This window comes from Chelonia mydas, chromosome 9, assembly GCF_015237465.2.
Source record: "Chelonia mydas isolate rCheMyd1 chromosome 9, rCheMyd1.pri.v2, whole genome shotgun sequence".
Taxonomy (NCBI): Eukaryota; Metazoa; Chordata; order Testudines; family Cheloniidae; genus Chelonia; species Chelonia mydas.
The window spans coordinates 42,803,740-42,821,177 of NC_057855.1; the positions used below are offsets into that span (position 1 = coordinate 42,803,740).

The 17,438-nt window shown below is 42.5% G+C and overlaps 1 protein-coding gene across 4 annotated transcripts in view; it reads left to right on the forward strand.

The window, feature by feature from the left end:
- The first annotated feature begins 2,225 nt into the window (after positions 1–2,225).
- The window catches only part of LOC102940836 (glypican-5), a 614,981-nt gene continuing 599,768 nt past the window's right edge, over positions 2,226–17,438 (forward strand). For 2 of the 4 annotated variants that reach the window (XR_006283739.1, XM_037908861.2), the window contains exon 1: positions 2,239–3,188. Coding sequence is in view for 3 of the 4 variants with exons in the window: in XM_037908861.2 (XP_037764789.1) it covers positions 2,996–3,188 (193 nt within the window). In the remaining variant the exon portion in view is untranslated. Of the gene's footprint in view, positions 3,189–17,438 lie in introns of all 4 variants that reach the window. The other 2 variants (XM_043522374.1, XM_027826956.3) reach the window with 2 other exon arrangements.

A 17,438-nucleotide genomic window follows, 5' to 3' on the forward strand; every position in this document is an offset into this window, starting at 1 on the left:
CTGACTTGATGGAAAAAGTTAATAAAGGCAAAAAACTCAGAGGATCTGCACTCCTCACCTTTGAAATATAACAAAGACAACTGATCTACGGTATTAAGCTGCTCAGTCTTTCATTACCCTATGGGAATTTATAAAGGTTAAATTAGCTACAGGTGGGCTCCCCTATTGTTCCTTCAGAGCATTAAAAGCTTATTGAGAGTTACAAGTTATTTTAAAAAAAATCAAACATAATGGCCTCAAACAAAGCTAGTTCTTCTAGTTCATAACATTCTCTGCATGCATGGTCATGCAAATTAGCTCAAATTACTGGCTTTTTTTTTTTTTTTTTTTTGGTGCTTTGGGAATACCTAAACATTTTCATGGGTGCAGAGCACTGTGGGGCAACTCCTGCAACCTGAGCAAAGCTTGCAGAAAACCGCAATGGCAGTGGAACTTGCTACTGCACACTAGCGTCCCAGGCAAAGAGAAGTCATGTGTGGGAAGGTAAAGCCCCAATACTCTCCAGTGATGCATAGAGGCTGCAAGGGGCTGGGGGAAAGTCCCCCAGACCAGAAGCAGCATAGGGATAACACAGGGTCTATGCTGCATCATCTTACAAGACCCAGACTAGGGGTTGAGAAGGGGAGTAGCTATAATGCTTGGCTAGGGCTTCTCTGACTTATGCTAGGGTCTCTTTCACACAGTAGCCACCTTCTCACTGCACTTGGGCTGCACCTTCGATAGTGCAGCTCTTCAGAAACACACAGAATCTTTCTCAGCGTGTCTGGCAAATAGCAAGTTTCTAAACACAGAGGGCCAGATTCTGATCTCAATTACTCCATATTTACAATGATCTCATTCCAGTGAAGTCAATAGTTACTCTGGATTCACTCCAGTAGGACCAATCCTATATTTGATACACTGGCAAAATTCCCAGGGGGATTGGAAGTTTTCTGCCTGTGTAGGTAATATGGGATCAGGACCCCAAACAGAAAAATAGTTTATTTTGGTAACACAGTCAGCATGTAAACTCCGTTTTAACAAATTTATAAATGGATATGTACCTTTAGCAGGAAAAGCCCTTCCTGACACTTGATACATTTGCAGGCAGATTTATTGGTTTATGTGTTTTTAATGCCTCCAGGAATCATCTAAAGCACCAAATGGGTTTGCAATGTACTCTCAATGTTGTTTTGCTTGAGAAACTATATAATTGCAATAGAATTTAAATGGCTACTGAGTTATTGCAAGAACTGACTATTAGCAGTAGAGAGAAATGTATGGATTTCCTGAGTGTGAAATTAAAGGTACTCCTGTCTACAATAGTGTCTATTGGTCATTATTATAAACTGTTTCCTGAGGACTCTCCTTTGGCATTCAATGTGCTCTACATGGATTTTTGGAATATAAAACAAGCAAACCCACCCAGGATTTTCCAGCCTACTGAGCTTAGGTTTTTGTTGTTGTTGTTTTTAAATCTAGTGATGTCATTAAACACTATTTCCTCCCTCTTCTTTACATCTGTTTTCCTTGGGAACCAGGCATTACATTCCCCTGGGGAACGTGTTCCTTTTAGTATGGATTCCCCATCTCTGGAAACCCTGCTGTAAATTGATCCTACTCAAAGGTCCCTGATACCTGTATGGTATAGCTGGGGTTTTATAAGCCACAGAAACTGTCAGATGTTATTCTATGTATCACTTTGCAAAATTTTTTTAAAAGTTCCAGTGACTCTGAAGACCAGAAAGCCTTCCTCCCGCCCCTCCCGCCATCCCTTTTGTCTGTTCAGGTGGATTTGTGCCCCCACCCCTGGAACTCTGAAGTTAAATTAAAGTGGAACTCAGGAGTCAGACTTTGGCCTGGTTTGAAGTGGAGCTATCTAGATGGTTATATAGCCCCATCCTTATATCTGAGTGCCATGAATTTTGCATGGGATCCAGCAAAACTTATACATAAAAAATACTATTATTTTGTTTTTTTTCAGAGTTCCTTCCAGCTGAGGATCTCAGAGTGCTTGGCACAGATTTTAAGTTTCAAGTCGATTATGGTAATTCTGGAAGCTGAGGCAGAAAGCGGTGAAGTGGCTGACTGAGGGCCACCCAGGAAGTCAGTGGCAGCGCCAGGACACGTGGGCTCCCACTCCTTCCTCAAAGTCCCATGCCTTACAGAGGACCAGGCTGCCTTGCCAAAGCGCTCCTTACTCCTGGGGTATCTCTCTACCCCGTGTACAGAGAGCTTTACAAGTCTGGCCTGAGTGCGTTTCCCTTTCTCCTGCTATTGGGTTTGGTGGCGTCCCTTTCGCACAGATTCTGCCCAGCTCCCAGCCCCCAGGAAGGATAACCCCGACGGTGGGATCTTTGCCGCACTGAAGCCCAGCAGATCTGCCGTGGGTTTCAGTGGGGCAGGAGTGCCTCTCTAGTGCTTTCTCTCCCCGTGGCCCGCGTTTGGGTACCCTGGCTTTCTGATAGACCTGGGCCAACTGGGCGTTGCAGTGCAGGGCGTGTCGCTCAGCCTCGAGTCGCCCGGCGGCCCATTGTGCACGCTCAGCGCGGGGTGGGGGTGTGGGCTCCCCGGGGTGGCTAACACAGCGAGCGGGCTGGGCTAGCGGCGAGCTTGCCCACTAGCTGCAGACAGTGCGGCTTTAAAGGAGACTCCCTCCAGATTTTTTTTTTTAAGTCTAATTATAGCACAAGCCAATGAGCAGATCGGCTGCTCCCCTCCCAGACCCTGCCTAGCGAGCGGGGCTGGGCTGCAACAGCAAGAGCGCCCGGCGCCCTCCCTGAAGGCAGGCGGCAGGAACGCGAGCGCAGCTGGTCGCGGGGTTCGGACGTGCGAGGCTGCTCAGCTGGTGCCGGCGTTCGGAGGCGGCAGCGCTCGGTGCCCGAGCGGACTAAGACCCTCCCAGTCTCCTGCGGCTCGCAACTTCGCCAGGGGCCGGTCCCGCTCCTGGGCACTGATTAGCGGGGGGCGCGCTGCGGTCCCTGGCTTGGCTCTGCCCCCGCGGGGGAATGTGGAAATGGCCGGTGACAGGAGCCCTGGGGTCTTGAGCCGGCAGCGTTTCGGGCTCTTGCTGCTCGCTGCGGCGGCGGCCGCTGGGCTGTGCGGCGGGGTCTCTGCAGTCAAGTCTCCCAGCTGCCACGAAGTGAGGACGGCGTTTCAGATCCGGCAGATCGGCCCCCTCAAGCTGGTTCCCGATGTGCCCACTGCTGGTCAGTACTGTCCTCTTAATCCTTTCCCCCTCCCCAGCTACCCCGCGTTTGCACCAGGCTCCTTTGGGAGCAGGGGCTCTGAAGTTTTCCCGCCTGGACACGCTTTAAAACCTAAAGGAAACTTCTTTGGAAATCTGGACAGAGGCTAACCAGCACCCAGATCAACATCAAGACAAGGGGGAGACCTAAAGACCCCAAGCCAGAGAGAAGGAGGGTGGGAGGATGCAATGGAGTTTAAATAGATGCGGACAACAGCAGATGAACTTTCCTGCAAATAGTTCAGAGACATGAACGCATTTGGGGATAGTGTCCCCTTTAAGAACTGGTTGAACTTTTCTCTTAGTCACCCCTGCACAGGTTAGGGGCAAAGTTGGGCAGATAATGCCAGCCCCATGCATTTTTCTCAGTGGAGGAAAGGGCAGCGATCATAGGCCAAATGGGGGAAACAATGCCAACTAAAACTTAAATGTACATACATTTTTGCGAAAAAGTTTCATGACTCATTTTCACTGTGGAGATCTCTTTTCCCAGCTCCCTTAGAAAGTTCCCTTCAGAAAAGCATCTGAGAGTGTCTGACTGTTGTGGTCCATGTGGCTTTTAAATACAAAACAAAAACATCAACTTTTTTGGATGTCTGAGAAAGATTGAAGACAGGGAACAAAACAGAGAAATGTTTTCAAATTTCCCTCATAGCTAAGGATACTAGATACTCTTTATCCTTGACAAGCCTTAGTGCTCTGCTCTTTCCAGTTCCGTTTTACACTCCTGTGTTTACTTTCCAAGCAGTTGTTATTGCAACAAATCTCAGAACTCAGTAAATCACTGTGGCTCTCTGGATCTGAGAAGACTTCCAAAGTCTCTTGGGTCCCTGCCACAGAAGAGGACATACATTGCACCATGCTGCATGGCTAGGAGCGGTTTAGGTTTATAGGGCCCAATTATCTCCTGACCTAACTTCACTGGAGAATTTGACCCATACAGTTTTGCGGCTACATTCATGCAAAGTGGAAAATTTTATAGCACCAGTTTTTAACTAGATCACAGGTAGGACAAAACTGGATACATTTGGCACATATTAAAATCAAAGGCAACTCTTTTTTTATAGTTAGAAGCAGCAGCTGTGCTTTTGCTAGTACTTTTTTTAAAAAAAAGTGTGCTAATATAGTTCATTGATTGTCTCCATACATTTGATTTCACTAAAATGGTGTGAAAACAAGATCTGAGAATTTCCTATTCATCACCGCAGTTTTTAACTTACAAAAAAAAAAAATGTTGTGATGTCTGGGAAAGACTTAAGACGGCAACATTTTCCAGAATCCCTTACATAGAAAATGGATGAATAATGGAGTCAATAGGGAGCTCTTATCAGGTATAAAGTAAAGTTTGATTTTTTTTCTTTGCTTTCTCTAAACAGATGCACCGTAATTTTCTAATTCAGAGGCAAGATGAATTGGGGAAAAGGTTAGGACTGCTTTGTTTAGAGAGGTGAATAAGAGGCAACATGGAGGTATAGAATAATAAACAGAACCTAGCGTTTACATCGCTAATATTGTATCTGTAATATTTATCCCATGTACATTAATGAATGGTATGGAAAAGATCGGTCAGGTGTTTCTATTTAGCTTTGCACACAATCAAAGAACAAACCTATTAAAAGATACCTCTTATACACAGTCCATAATTAATCTGTGGAACTCATCATCACCGGATATTGCAGAGGCAAAGAGTTTTGTAGTGTCAATGGTTAAACACTTATATGAATTATCATCTATCTATCTGGACACTTATATCTATGACTATAGCATGCCTGTGTTTTAAGAATATAATACAAAGAGCTAGGATCAAAAGGCATAAGGACTGTCAGCCCTGATATTTCAGGTCATAAGTCAACTATTAACTGCCTGTGGTTAGGAAGTGATTAAGGCTATAGACATGCAATTGCATAAATGTCCACTTAGGTTGGGTTTTTTTGTTTTGTTTTTTATCCCTTTCTCTAAATCTTTTGGGGTCCGATCCAAAGCCCATTGAAGTTGAAAGACTCCCATAATCTTAACTGGGGTTTGGATCAGGCTCCTGGTGCTGGCCACTCTCATAGAGAGAATACTAGACTAGATGGACTGTTCCGTTATTGCAACTCGTGAGTTTGTAACCCACTGTGTGGAATCAGTGCAGGGGGTCATTTCCTTCTCCTTGTAAAGCACTTTGAGATCTGTGGATAAAAGTTCTTGTGACACAAAGAGATTCATAGGAGCAGTGTTTTGAAAACCTGAGCTATTTTAGTAGTCTCTTGTGCTAAAAATAGTAGACACCAGGAGTAGGTAGGCATTACAAAAGGGTCTGAGGGATACGTATAAAAGCTAATGAAATATGTGATGAGACTTGTCTGGACACAACCTGTTTTCTTGCTTCCTAAAATATGCCAGGTTATTTTTGCAAAAGAAACATTTCTTATACCTCTGTTTCCCTAGTGCTAGATTGTGACTTTCCAGTCTGCCCCATATAAAGGGTGGCTCATATCTGCACCACCCCAGAAGCAGACCAATGAATTAATTGTGACCTGGAACACTCTAATTCTTTCCTTACTCCCTGTATGCTCTAGGGAGGAGAATAAGTTGCTTCACCCCATTTTGTGGAGCAGCTTCTTCCCCCTGTGTGATAGGAATCTACTCTTTGGCTGGTGGGCACAGAGTCAAGGCTCCTCACTCCCCTGCTCCCCTTCCCACCCAATTGTCTACAATGGGAAGTATCTGTCAAGTAGCATCTGTTCTTCATGCTGTGACCAGAGTTACAACCTGGGAAGGCCCAGAATGGTAAGGGGTGGGGTGTCTTACATCTCAGCTATGCATGGAACTATCTAACCCAGGGGTGGGCAAACTTTTTGGCCTGAGGGCCACATTGCGGTTCTGAAACTGTATGGAGGGCCGGGTAGGGAAGGCTGTGCCTCCCCGAACGGCCTGGCCCCGCCCCCTCCCACTTCCTGCCCCTGACTGCCCCCTTCAGAATCCCCTACCCATGTCCCCTGACCATCCACTTCTGGGACCCCCTGCCCCTAATCATCCCCCAGGATGCCACCCTCTATCCAACCCCCCTGTCACCTGACTGCCCCAACCCCTATCCACACCCTTGCCCCCTGGGACTCCCACGCCTATCCAACCCCCCGTCCCCTTACTGCCCCCCCCATGGAACCTCCGCCCCATCCAACCCCCCCCCACTTCCCGCCCCCTTACCATGCCGTTTAGCGCAGCAGGACTGGCAGCCACGCCACCCAGCCGGACCCAGCCACGCCACAGCGCTGCCCGGCAGGAGCTGGAGCATGGTGAGCTGAGGCTGCGGGGGCAGGGGGACAGCAGGGGAGGGGCCTGGGGCTAGCTCAAGGACTGGGCAGGATGGTCCCGTGGGCTGGATGTGGCCCGTGGGCTGTAGTTTGCCCACCTCTGATCTAACCCCTAAGTATTTCAGAGAGTTTACAAGCTGGTGGATGACTGTCTCTGTGGGTAGAAATTAAAAAGCTGTTTCTGAAAGAAACTCTCCAAAATTAATGGAAAGCTTGCCTGCGTGTTTGTTTATTTTCCATTCTCTTGCGAAACTCCTACTATCGTAGACAAAACGGGAGAAAGGGCATGTGTTCAGAAGGAAGAGATGGCCTGATGGTGTGCCTGTGCATGGTGAAGTTAGATTTCTCAGTGTAATGTCAAGTAGTAATCTGTCGTGATTTTTTAGAGGAAAGGTAATCTTCATGGTGTGCTAGTTTCACGTAGAATGTTCGTATTGACTAGCAAACTCTCAAAAATAAATGACGTAAAGAAGAGAATAGTTACAGATGTTTAAAAGTTAATGTGCTTTTAAACTTTGGCTGACATGGAGGTTTCCCTTTAATTAAGTAGGGGGAGGGAAGAAGTGCACAAAGGGCAATATTGATCTTCTCTGTGCATTAAGTGTTCCCAACTCCACCGCTTAACAATATCTGTTGTCAGGCTATAATGCCTTCTATCTTGTGTCCTCTTAATTAAGTATTAGTGTTTTCCAGTACATCAGTTCTTCATTTGGTTACCTTTATGGTTGTGGGGTTTTCTTCCCCCTGGCAGGAAACCACAAATTATTTTTACAGTGACCAGCTCTTTCTTTTATTGTTTGACGTTCATATTTTGGTAGCACTTTCAGGCCTCAGTCAGAATTGCAGGCCTCATTGTATTAGGCGCTGTATGAACACACAGGATGAAAAAGTCCCTTTTACAAAGAGTTTACAATCTAATTAGACTGTACACAGCAGAGGGTAATGCACACTAGGAGGGAAAGGGGTGAGGTGAGAGGAACAGTAAGAAGATCATGCAGTTACAGAGGCTTGCTGAGGGCCTGATCCAACATATATTGAAGCCAATGGAAAGAGTTCCCTCTGACTTCAATGGCTTTGGATCATGCCCTGTGTGCACAATTGGATAGTTCTGAATCATCTGAATGGCTTTTTTGTTTGTTTTTTGCTTTTTAAAATAAATTTTGTCTCCCTTTGACCTGGCCAGCTGTAGTTGGCTGATTTCTTGTAGGCATCACAGCAGAGATATGATGTGATGGACTTTACAGTTTAGTTGAGGGAAGGATCATCTCAAATTTCTTGTCTCAGTAAGAGGCAACTGTGTCACTTTTACTGTTACATGTTTTTAATGAAGCTTGTAAACAGATGTAATATATGGGCTCAGTCCTGCCATATTCGGGTTATCAAACATTCCCTACCAGTAGAAGGGAGAACACTACCTGCCCATAGAAGTGTGATGTCAACATTCCTCCTTTTCCCTCCAGATCCCACCACCAAAACAAAACATTTCACTGTACACACAATTTACTCCCTGCGGGGAAGATAGGAGAAAGAATATGACCCATGTGACAGAGGTTAGTCACGTAGCTTAACATACTACAGGAAGGTGCTCAGATACTATAGTGCTGAGGGCAGTACAAGAACCCGAATAGACTAGAATAGCACTTAGAAATCTGAGATGCACCTTTGCATATCAGGCTGAGGGAGGGTGTAGGATGCCTAGGGGGAGCTATTTTCCTTCTACAGGTGGTGCCTGCTAAACTAATAATAAAACTAATTTTTTATATCCTAAAGCACTTTCCAGACTATGGGCCAGATCCTCAGGTAGTATAAATGGGTGTAGCTCCACTGAAGTAATTAATCGTAGTCCCTGTTCAATGACTTCAGTGGAACTCCTCAGCTGGGTGTAAGTCTGCAGAGATGGCCTTATACAGTAAATGCAGTACACACACAAGTCGCTTCCTGACTGAAATTCAGTTACATGTAGATTAGAAGAAGAGAGCCTGCATGCTGCACAATAGTGTGGAGAAGGGAAATATTTGGCCAGGGACATCTGAGCAAACCACTACCTTATGAAAAAATGTCTTGATCTCCTTAAGGGCCATTCACTGCAGAGAGGGCTTCTGTTTTTAAGATGTCATCTGAAAGACTCACTTGCAATGACCTGCACTAGTCATATTCTAAAGGGAGCTGTTAGGGATTTTCAGGAGCCTCTTATTCCAATTACTCCAAACTGAGGGAAGGTTGGGATGTTTTCCCTGCTACCAGTGGAATCCATTCAATTTGTGCTTCTAAAAATTTGAATGAAGAGCCTATGATTCCAGGGAATCAAGATATTTCAAATCTGATACTTAGACACCACAAGGTACTCAAACCCTCAACATCTGGGGCTGCTAGTAAGTGATATATTGTGAGACTAGGAATTTATTTTTAAATTCCATTTGCACATATGCAGTGTTTTACATTCCCATATTTATAAGCTTTTCTGTGAAGCTAAGCATCATAGTATCTGCATGTCACCTGAACACTAATATCTTTAGCCTCACGGCACCCTTGTGAGGTGGTATTCTTCCAATTTTACAGGTTGGGAAACTGAGGCAAAAGGTAAGCAATATGCCTACTTTCACACAATGAGGTGGTGGCACAGTCAGAAACAGAAGCCAGATCTCCTGATGCCTAGTTCAGTCCCCTAACCGCAAGAACATCCTTCCTCTCCAAAGGCTCACTTTTGTCTCCTTTAATCTTGTTGCCTAGCATGTTGTTATAGAAATAGTCCCATTGATTTCACTGGGGTGATTCCCAGAAAAAAGTACTGCACAGTGTGAGTAAGGATGGAAGAAATGGGCTCTAAATCTATATCCTATTTATGAAAAATACCTTTGGAGGGATAGTTACTCCAGTAATTTGTTACCTCCCAAATGGCTGTCTTCCTGCCCGTTGTGAAGGAGTATCTAAATATCTTCATTGTCATGCTCACTCTTATTTCTCTATTACTTCTAACGTACACAGGTTGCACTGCCCATGCTCATGGACTGGTATTTGTCCTAATTGCAACTTCTTTACCATTCTGAGCCTGATCTCACACCTTTAATTGGTAAATTAGTCTATTACCATGGATATACACTGAGTATCCAAGAGCAAGGTCAGGCATGAGTTAACAATTTACTTTATGCATTCACATGAAAACTGGTTCTCTTTCTGAATAGCTATAAGAAATACATAGATTCCTATCAATAACTGCTTGCTGCTACGGTATGCACATTGCACTGCATCAGCTCCAAGTGAAATCTGTGACAAAGCTTCCATTGAGTTAAGCAGGAGCTGTCTGAGAATATCCATTAAACATACCTTTTTTTTATTATAAAATGGGTCATGCACTGCTTTATTTTCCTGTTTGCTCCTTTTATTACTGCTGAGCTCTTTATTTCTCTCATCTTAATTAGAGCTGTGTAATACCCACCGCTAAAGGTGTGGTACTGAAACACATTTTGCTCACAGCAGCATTCTGCCAGTCACTCATAACTGGCGTATGCCAGATGCAAAATGTACTCATTTCATTGGCCCTGGAAAGCTTTGCCACATCAGAATGAGTGACTGAAATTATCTGTTCTGAATCGTAATTTATATTCAAGTTTGCTCTTAACTCGGATATTTGATACTAGTTGGGGTTGGTCCTGCTTTGAGCAGGGGGTTGGTCTAGATGGTCCTGAGGTCTCTTCCAACCCTAATCTATGATTCTGTGATCCCATGCGTTCAATTCATCAGTGATGTAGTGCCATTGAAATCAATAGCATTGTACCAGGGTTGTATATGAGGAGTTGTGGCTGGTGCTGAAGCCTGATTCCATTAATGCTTAGAAATGATGCAGAAGGTTTAGGTGAATTTTATAAATCTTTCCTTTCTGTTTGCTTACATGATCTCATGGTTTTCTGCAGAAAATCTCTGCAATTGCAGTTGGCTAGCCAAAGCTCCCGGATGGTGCTTTGTTGTACAGTATGTCCCCTTTTCCTAGAGTATATAAAATTCACGTGTACACTAGATACACACTTGGCTTCTTTCTAGTGGTTTAAGGCACGGATTCTGGACCAGACTCGTTCAATAGTTGATAAAGCTCTGAACTGGGTCTCACTAGACCTGGCTTCTATTCCCAGCTCTGCTGCTGTCCTCCTGGGTGACTGTGAGCAAGTTGCTCTGTGCTTCAGTTTTCCCCACTGTAAAATGGGGATAATGATACATCTTTGGTGAAGTGCTCTGAGCTCTGCAGAGGTAAAGCAGCTATAAAAGATCAAGATAGAGCTAGCTGGCTGGCAAGGTATCTGCTGAGGTCTCTTCATTCCTCCAGCAAATTCTTTCTTTGTACCCCTACCTCCATAGCAGCCAAAGATTAGACTAGATCTCTGATCAATGGGAAGATGAATCTGAGGTCTTCCCATCCCCCAACTTCCCCACTCAGAGGGAAGACAGCTCAGGTAAGGCAGCAGTTATTCCAGAGGCCTCAGCAGTCTGCTTCAGATTGCTGCTACTGCACCTGCTTCCCTGCTGCTTCAGAATGACGGCCCTTCAGCAGCCTGCAGCTCCTGGGATCAGTGACGCTCCCTCCATTACTCTTCTCAGCTAGCATTTCACAGGTCTTCAGGTTCCAACCTTCCACTAGAAGTATGAACCTCACCAGGTTTGTTGTAGAAACAGGCAGGACTCCTGCCAGTGGCAATATTTTCCCTTCTCTCCCTCTGCTTCCCCTACCTCTTAATAAATTTCTAGCCTACATGGGACCAGCTGCCCACTCTGTAATGCCCTCCCCACCCCCCGGGTGCAATCCATAAGCAGAGAATCTGTTTATATTTGCTTAGTTCCTCATCAAGATGGAATTGGTGTGCCACAGACAGATGGAGGTCTCCAGCCTCCTATCCCTGAGCCTCAGGAAAACAGCAATATCCTCTGTGATTTGTATGAACATTTGGTTCAGGTTAACAAAAAGTGACTCTGTTTTAGTGATTCAGATCAGACTCTCCTCTAAACATAATAAAGGAAATAAATCCAATATAACAAGAGGAGGATTGATGCTGTCCCTTTATCCTCGGGTTCATCTTCCTCAACTTTAGCAGAAGCTGAGGAATTTGGCAAGTTCCCAGTGTTACAAAAAGAAAAGAGCAAATGGTCCCATAGTTCAAGTCCATACTCTGAGTTATAAAAATTCCTCAAAAAATTCTATAAAATGAAGTAATTAGGCTTTATGTATTAATTTATTGCCTTTCAATGGAGTTGGGGTCCTATCAAGGATGTTGATCAATTGGAGAGGGTTCCGAGAAGAGCCACAGAAATTATTAAAAGATTAGAAAACATGCCTGAGAGACTCAGGGAGCTCAGTCTATTTAGTTTAACAAAGAGACGGTTAAGGGGTGACTTCATTACAGTCTATAAGTACCCACATGGGAACAAATATTTTAAAATGGGCTCTTCACTCATTCTAGCAGAGAAACATTTAACATGATTCAATGTATGTAAGTTGAAGCTAGACAAATGCAGTCTAGAAATGGAGTGTACATTTTTTACAGTGAGCATAATTAATCTCTGGAACATGTTACCAATGGTCATGATGGATTCTCCATCACTAATCATTTTTAAATTAAGATTGGATGTTTTTCTAGAAGATCAGCTCTAGGAATTATTCTGGGTAAGTTCTATGTCCTGTCTTATACAGGATGCTAGATGATCACAATGATCTGTTCTGGCCTTGGAATCTATAAACTTCCTTAGATTCCTTTGAAATTCCCTCTCAAAACCAATAGGAAAGCAAGTTCCTCATTCTTCTGCAGGTATACTTTGGGTTTTAAGAAAGGAGCACTTTCTGAATTTAAGCATGACTGTTCAGGGGATGATATCCATAGCATCTACCCATATCCTCATTAATATCTGGAGTTCATGATTAAAAATAGACCACCAGCCTGGACATTCAACCTGAGCAAGAGCAACTGAAAGAAAAAGGGGTAAGAAAACCGAGGAAGGCAGCTGAATGACTAGATAGTATTTCTCTTCAGGTTCAGAAAAGGGACTTTGTATCCCTTTATATTCAACACTTCAAGCAGACCTAGAAGCTGTGTGGGATTGCTCAGTTAGTAGGGAAACCCAGAGGTTCTAGTCAGTGCATGAAAGCTAATCAAGTGGTCTTTCTCTTTTACTAACCAGGGGGTGAGGTTGAGAAGTGCTGTTCTTACCTTTCTAATGAAAGATGTGATAGTCCCTTCTGTGGGACATTTCTAGCCAAAGAACCTAGGGGATGTGAGAATACATTTCTTAATGTAAAAATGCATGAGAGCACTGTAACTTACTGCTTTCACACCAGCAGTATGCCTCACAAGAGCCAATTTCTCATGCATAGATAAACTTGCACAGAAGGTCCACACTCATTTTGCAGAAGATATCAGTCTTTGTGCCCTTTGTTTCTGAAGCCTCTGTCTTTTTCAGTTTGCAGCTTGATTTTCTGCTTAGGCTCAAGTCATGGAAGGTTGACTCTCAAGCCAAGCAGTTAATGGCTGCACCTATCTACTGTGGAAGCAAGCCTCTGGTTAAGGCAGTTGTTGAAATGGTGGGAAAAGAACAGATTCCCTGCTCGCCTCCAAAAAGTTACAAAGGGAATGTAGACAGTTCTGTAGGAGCGGCTAGTCCTGTCAGGTTTGCATATTTCTTGAGCCAAATTTCTCTGCTTCTTCAGATGAAGATTGGACATATCTAGGCTTCATGTCTTTGATTAGATGGAACTTCTCTGTCAGATCCAGCTCCTTTTCCAGGAACAGTTACAGCAGATAACTTCAAGTCCATCCTGTCCAAGAATAACATATCTATAGGCACTGGACTCCAGTCCTTTGTTCTAGATGCTTAACAACTACTTAAAACAGGTAAAAAGAAAAGGAGTACTTGTGGCATCTTAGAGACTAACCAATTTATTTGAGCATGAGCTTTCGTGAGCTACAGCTCACTTCATCGGATGCATCCGATGAAGTGAGCTGTAGCTCACGAAAGCTCATGCTCAAATAAATTGGTTAGTCTCTAAGATGCCACAAGTACTCCTTTTCTTTTTGCGAATACAGACTAACACGGCTGTTACTCTGAAACCTGTTAAAACAGGTAGGTACTGTATATTGTCCAGATGTTGGAAGAATTCCCACAGAGTCTTTAATAACAACTTAATAGGATCAGCTCAACCTATGAAGAAATCTACCTACCACCTATCGGAGATAGAAGCCACAGAGCCGCTATCTCAGCTGGGAAGATTCTGTGGAGCTTATTTATTTTGATTCTCCTAAGATCTAGTGATTCCAATAGTGTACTATATCGCAGACTCAGAACAAGTTTACTGAAAACCAGGGTTGCACAACATGGTCCTTTAAAAAGCTGATGACTATCTAGAGTTCTTTCTACACTAGCATTCCCATGGCTGAAGTTGAACCGGTGGTAACAATGGTAGGAAATGTTAGGAGTGGTTTTTTTTTTTTTTTTTTTTAATCTACAGACAGTACAGTAAGACTTTAGCCCTCTTTCTATTTATAGTAATAGGTTTTCTCCAAAAGGGCAGAGCTAATAAAAAGGGATTAACATGATAAATGGAAACAAAGCTTCCATAGTAATAGGCGGTATGTAAATCAATAAAATCAAAATTAGTAAGAGCTTTTATAAGAATTAATCATGTAAGCTAGCATGAAGATGAGGATCATAGAAATGAAGATATATGTAAAATGTACTCTATACAATAGAGCAGATTTTTCTCTTATCTGTAAAAATGTGTATAAAACCCATAGACAAAATTCAGTGTATTGCAAAGACTTTAATTAGATCCCCATTACATGAAAGCATAAAATGACATGAAAAAAGGCATATGCTTAATAATACTTCATTAGATACTCATCATTTATCAGTATATAGCACAGCATCTGCTTCTATGGGAAAATGTGTTTTGATAGATCAGAATTAATTTCTTAACAGCAGCCAAGTCTGTGACACACTGAGAATTTATGCGCAGTCTTTCAGTCTTGTCAGTCAGTTTGATTAGACATCCTCGTTTAATGTGATTGAATCATCCTGGTTTACATATTATATGTTCTCTAAATACCTCTTAAGATGTAATACGTTTCATTCATATTATATAGAGTACTTTCTGTAGGAAGCACCACTAGATGAAATTATATGCATGCCTCACCTAATATATAACAAGTTTCAGAGTAACAGCCGTGTTAGTCTGTATTCGCAAAAAGAAAAGGAGTACTTGTGGCACCTTAGAGACTAACCAATTTACTGTATGCATCCGATGAAGTGAGCTGTAGCTCATGAAAGCTTATGCTCAAATAAATTGGTTAGTCTCTCAGGTACCACAAGTACTCCTTTTTCTTTTTGCGAATATATAACAAGTTATCTTTTCTGTGGATAAAGACAACTGAAGCAACAGATTGTCACCACTTCCTGCTAAGCACTTGTGGCCACATGCTGTTTTGGGAGTGGGGGAAATGCTTACATTAAAATTGCAAAATGTTTCTGCATAATATTTTATGTTTGGATTTTTTTTAAAGCAGCTATAGCGCCAGACCAAGAGCTCAATCCAGAAGGCTAGCTAATTCAGGCATAAGTGTGATGAAACTTCTCTGATCAAGTGCCATTTACGAACATTGCTGGAGTTGCAGTGAGAGACCAATGTAAGGGTTGAATGGTGGTTTGCAGATCATTTAGGAAAACATGGTCATTTTTCATCCAATAGTTAGGTTAACCTTGGGCTAGATTTAAACATTTTTTGTAATAATAATGGTACCCAGATTAGCACTTTACATGTCCTCAGTATTTAGCAACCATTAATCTTTAAAATATCCCTGCGAGGGAGGTAAGGAAAGTATTGTTGTTCCCATTTTACAGAGAAGGAAGTCGAGTCAGGGAGGTTAATACTTGTTCAAGGCTACACAGTGAGTCACACAGTCCATTTACCTAACCATTACATCACAGGGCTATAAATTTTATACTCAGAGGTACAATATACTAGACTCTTACTGCAATGCAGTAATAGAGGTTTCAGCTTTTTGTGGCAAATGTATCATTAAAATGGGAAGCTTATCATTCTTATGCTTTTTGGCCATTGAAAGTCATATAGAGTGTTCCACGGCACTATTATTTTATGATTCAACATTGTAATATCACCCAAAGGCCCAATCAATTGGAGACCCCATCGTGTTAGGTGCTATACAAACACACAAGATGACATGGTCCCTGATCCAGTGATCTTACACACGGTATGGCATGCAAAATTGAAGCTACTTGGGGCAGGAAGTGCCTTTATTTCCTGTACTGTACAGCACCAGGCTCATTGTCCGTGTTTGACAAAGTAGTAATACAAAATGCTGCAACCCCATGTCAGATTTTGGGTAAGCACTGTCCACCGGATGTGTTAATTAAAATAAGATTGCATCTAATTTGCTTATTTTGGAAGATCAGTTTTAAAAGAGGGTGCCAAATGGATTATATTTTCAGTTTATTCATGCATGCATAATTCATATATAGAGAAGCTTCTCATTTGAAATTTTAGAGTTCTTTTTTGAAGACTACACAAAGCACTCAAAATATTAGAAGAATTCTAGATTTCTCATAGATGATGCTAGTAAATATATTCATTATTTTATGGACTCTGAATCCTTCAGGAAGTGTCATTAATACCTGTAAGGTCCCCAGATGCTATGTTTTGCATTTTGATCTCTAATTTAGCTGACACCTGTGGTCAGGCAATTCCATAGTGACTCCTCGGCTGCAGCAGAGAGCAAGTTGTTCCAGCAAAAATCTTCATTAACGAACATTCTCACTTTACTGCTTGACCAACCGTTTTTCTGAGTGTACAGTATGACTTCTATTCAGTCTTTTTATATTTCCATGGGGCTTCTATTGAAATCAATGGAAACTGTATATATGCTTCTGAGGACTGAATTGGGCCCTTCTTGATGTTGTATTTCTCTAATTATTCCCCGACCACAGCTTTTCTAGGGTTCTTCCTGCACAAAATACATATGACAAACCATTCTGGAAAGCCATCCTTTTCAGGGAAGAGGAGTATAGCACAGGTCCCTCATTTTGGTGTACTTGTGTTGAGTCCGTTTAAAAACAAAAAACGAATTTCAGAAATCCACATTCACGATCTCACAGTATCAGATAGGTCATGGTAGCTTTGCAGGATAGTTCAGCACATCCCTAAACATTAATGGTTAAATGTATTCATTATATCAACAAGGGCCCTATTCATGAAGGGTCTATTTTCCACTCATTATGCATGCATAATTCCCATTAGTGCTACTGGGGGTTAAGTGTGCATAGTGAGGAGGAGAATAAAACTTATGTTTACACATCCATGTTTGCAATTAGAAAATATGTTTTGTGAACTATGCACAAGAAATGGATCAAATTCTCACAAATTCCCTAACATCTACAATCCTTTTCTATTTAACTAAATATTGGCTTATGGAAAACTTTGAAAGATACAGAATTCTAGAGGGTAGCTGGAGAGTCAATAAATATAAATATTACTATGCTGCTGTTAATATGAAACCCATGTGGGAGTTGTTGGATGTCCAACACTGGAAATTCAGGCCACTTATTTAAAAATACCAAAATAAGGACCCAGGAGCCTAAGTTTGGCTCCTAGGTTTCAAAAATCTTAGATAATATTAATAAAGGTAAAGAAGGGTAATTAGAAAATTACAACTTCAGGGTCATTGAAATCAATGGAGCTATGTTCATAGAATCATAGAATATCAGGGTTGGAAGGGACCTCAGGAGGTCATCTAGTCCAACCCCCTGTTCAAAGCAGGACCGATCCCAGACTAAATCATCCCAGCCAGGGCTTTGTCAACTCTGACCTTAAAAACTTCTACGGAAGGAGATTCCAGCACCTCCCTAGGTAACGCATTCCAGTGTTT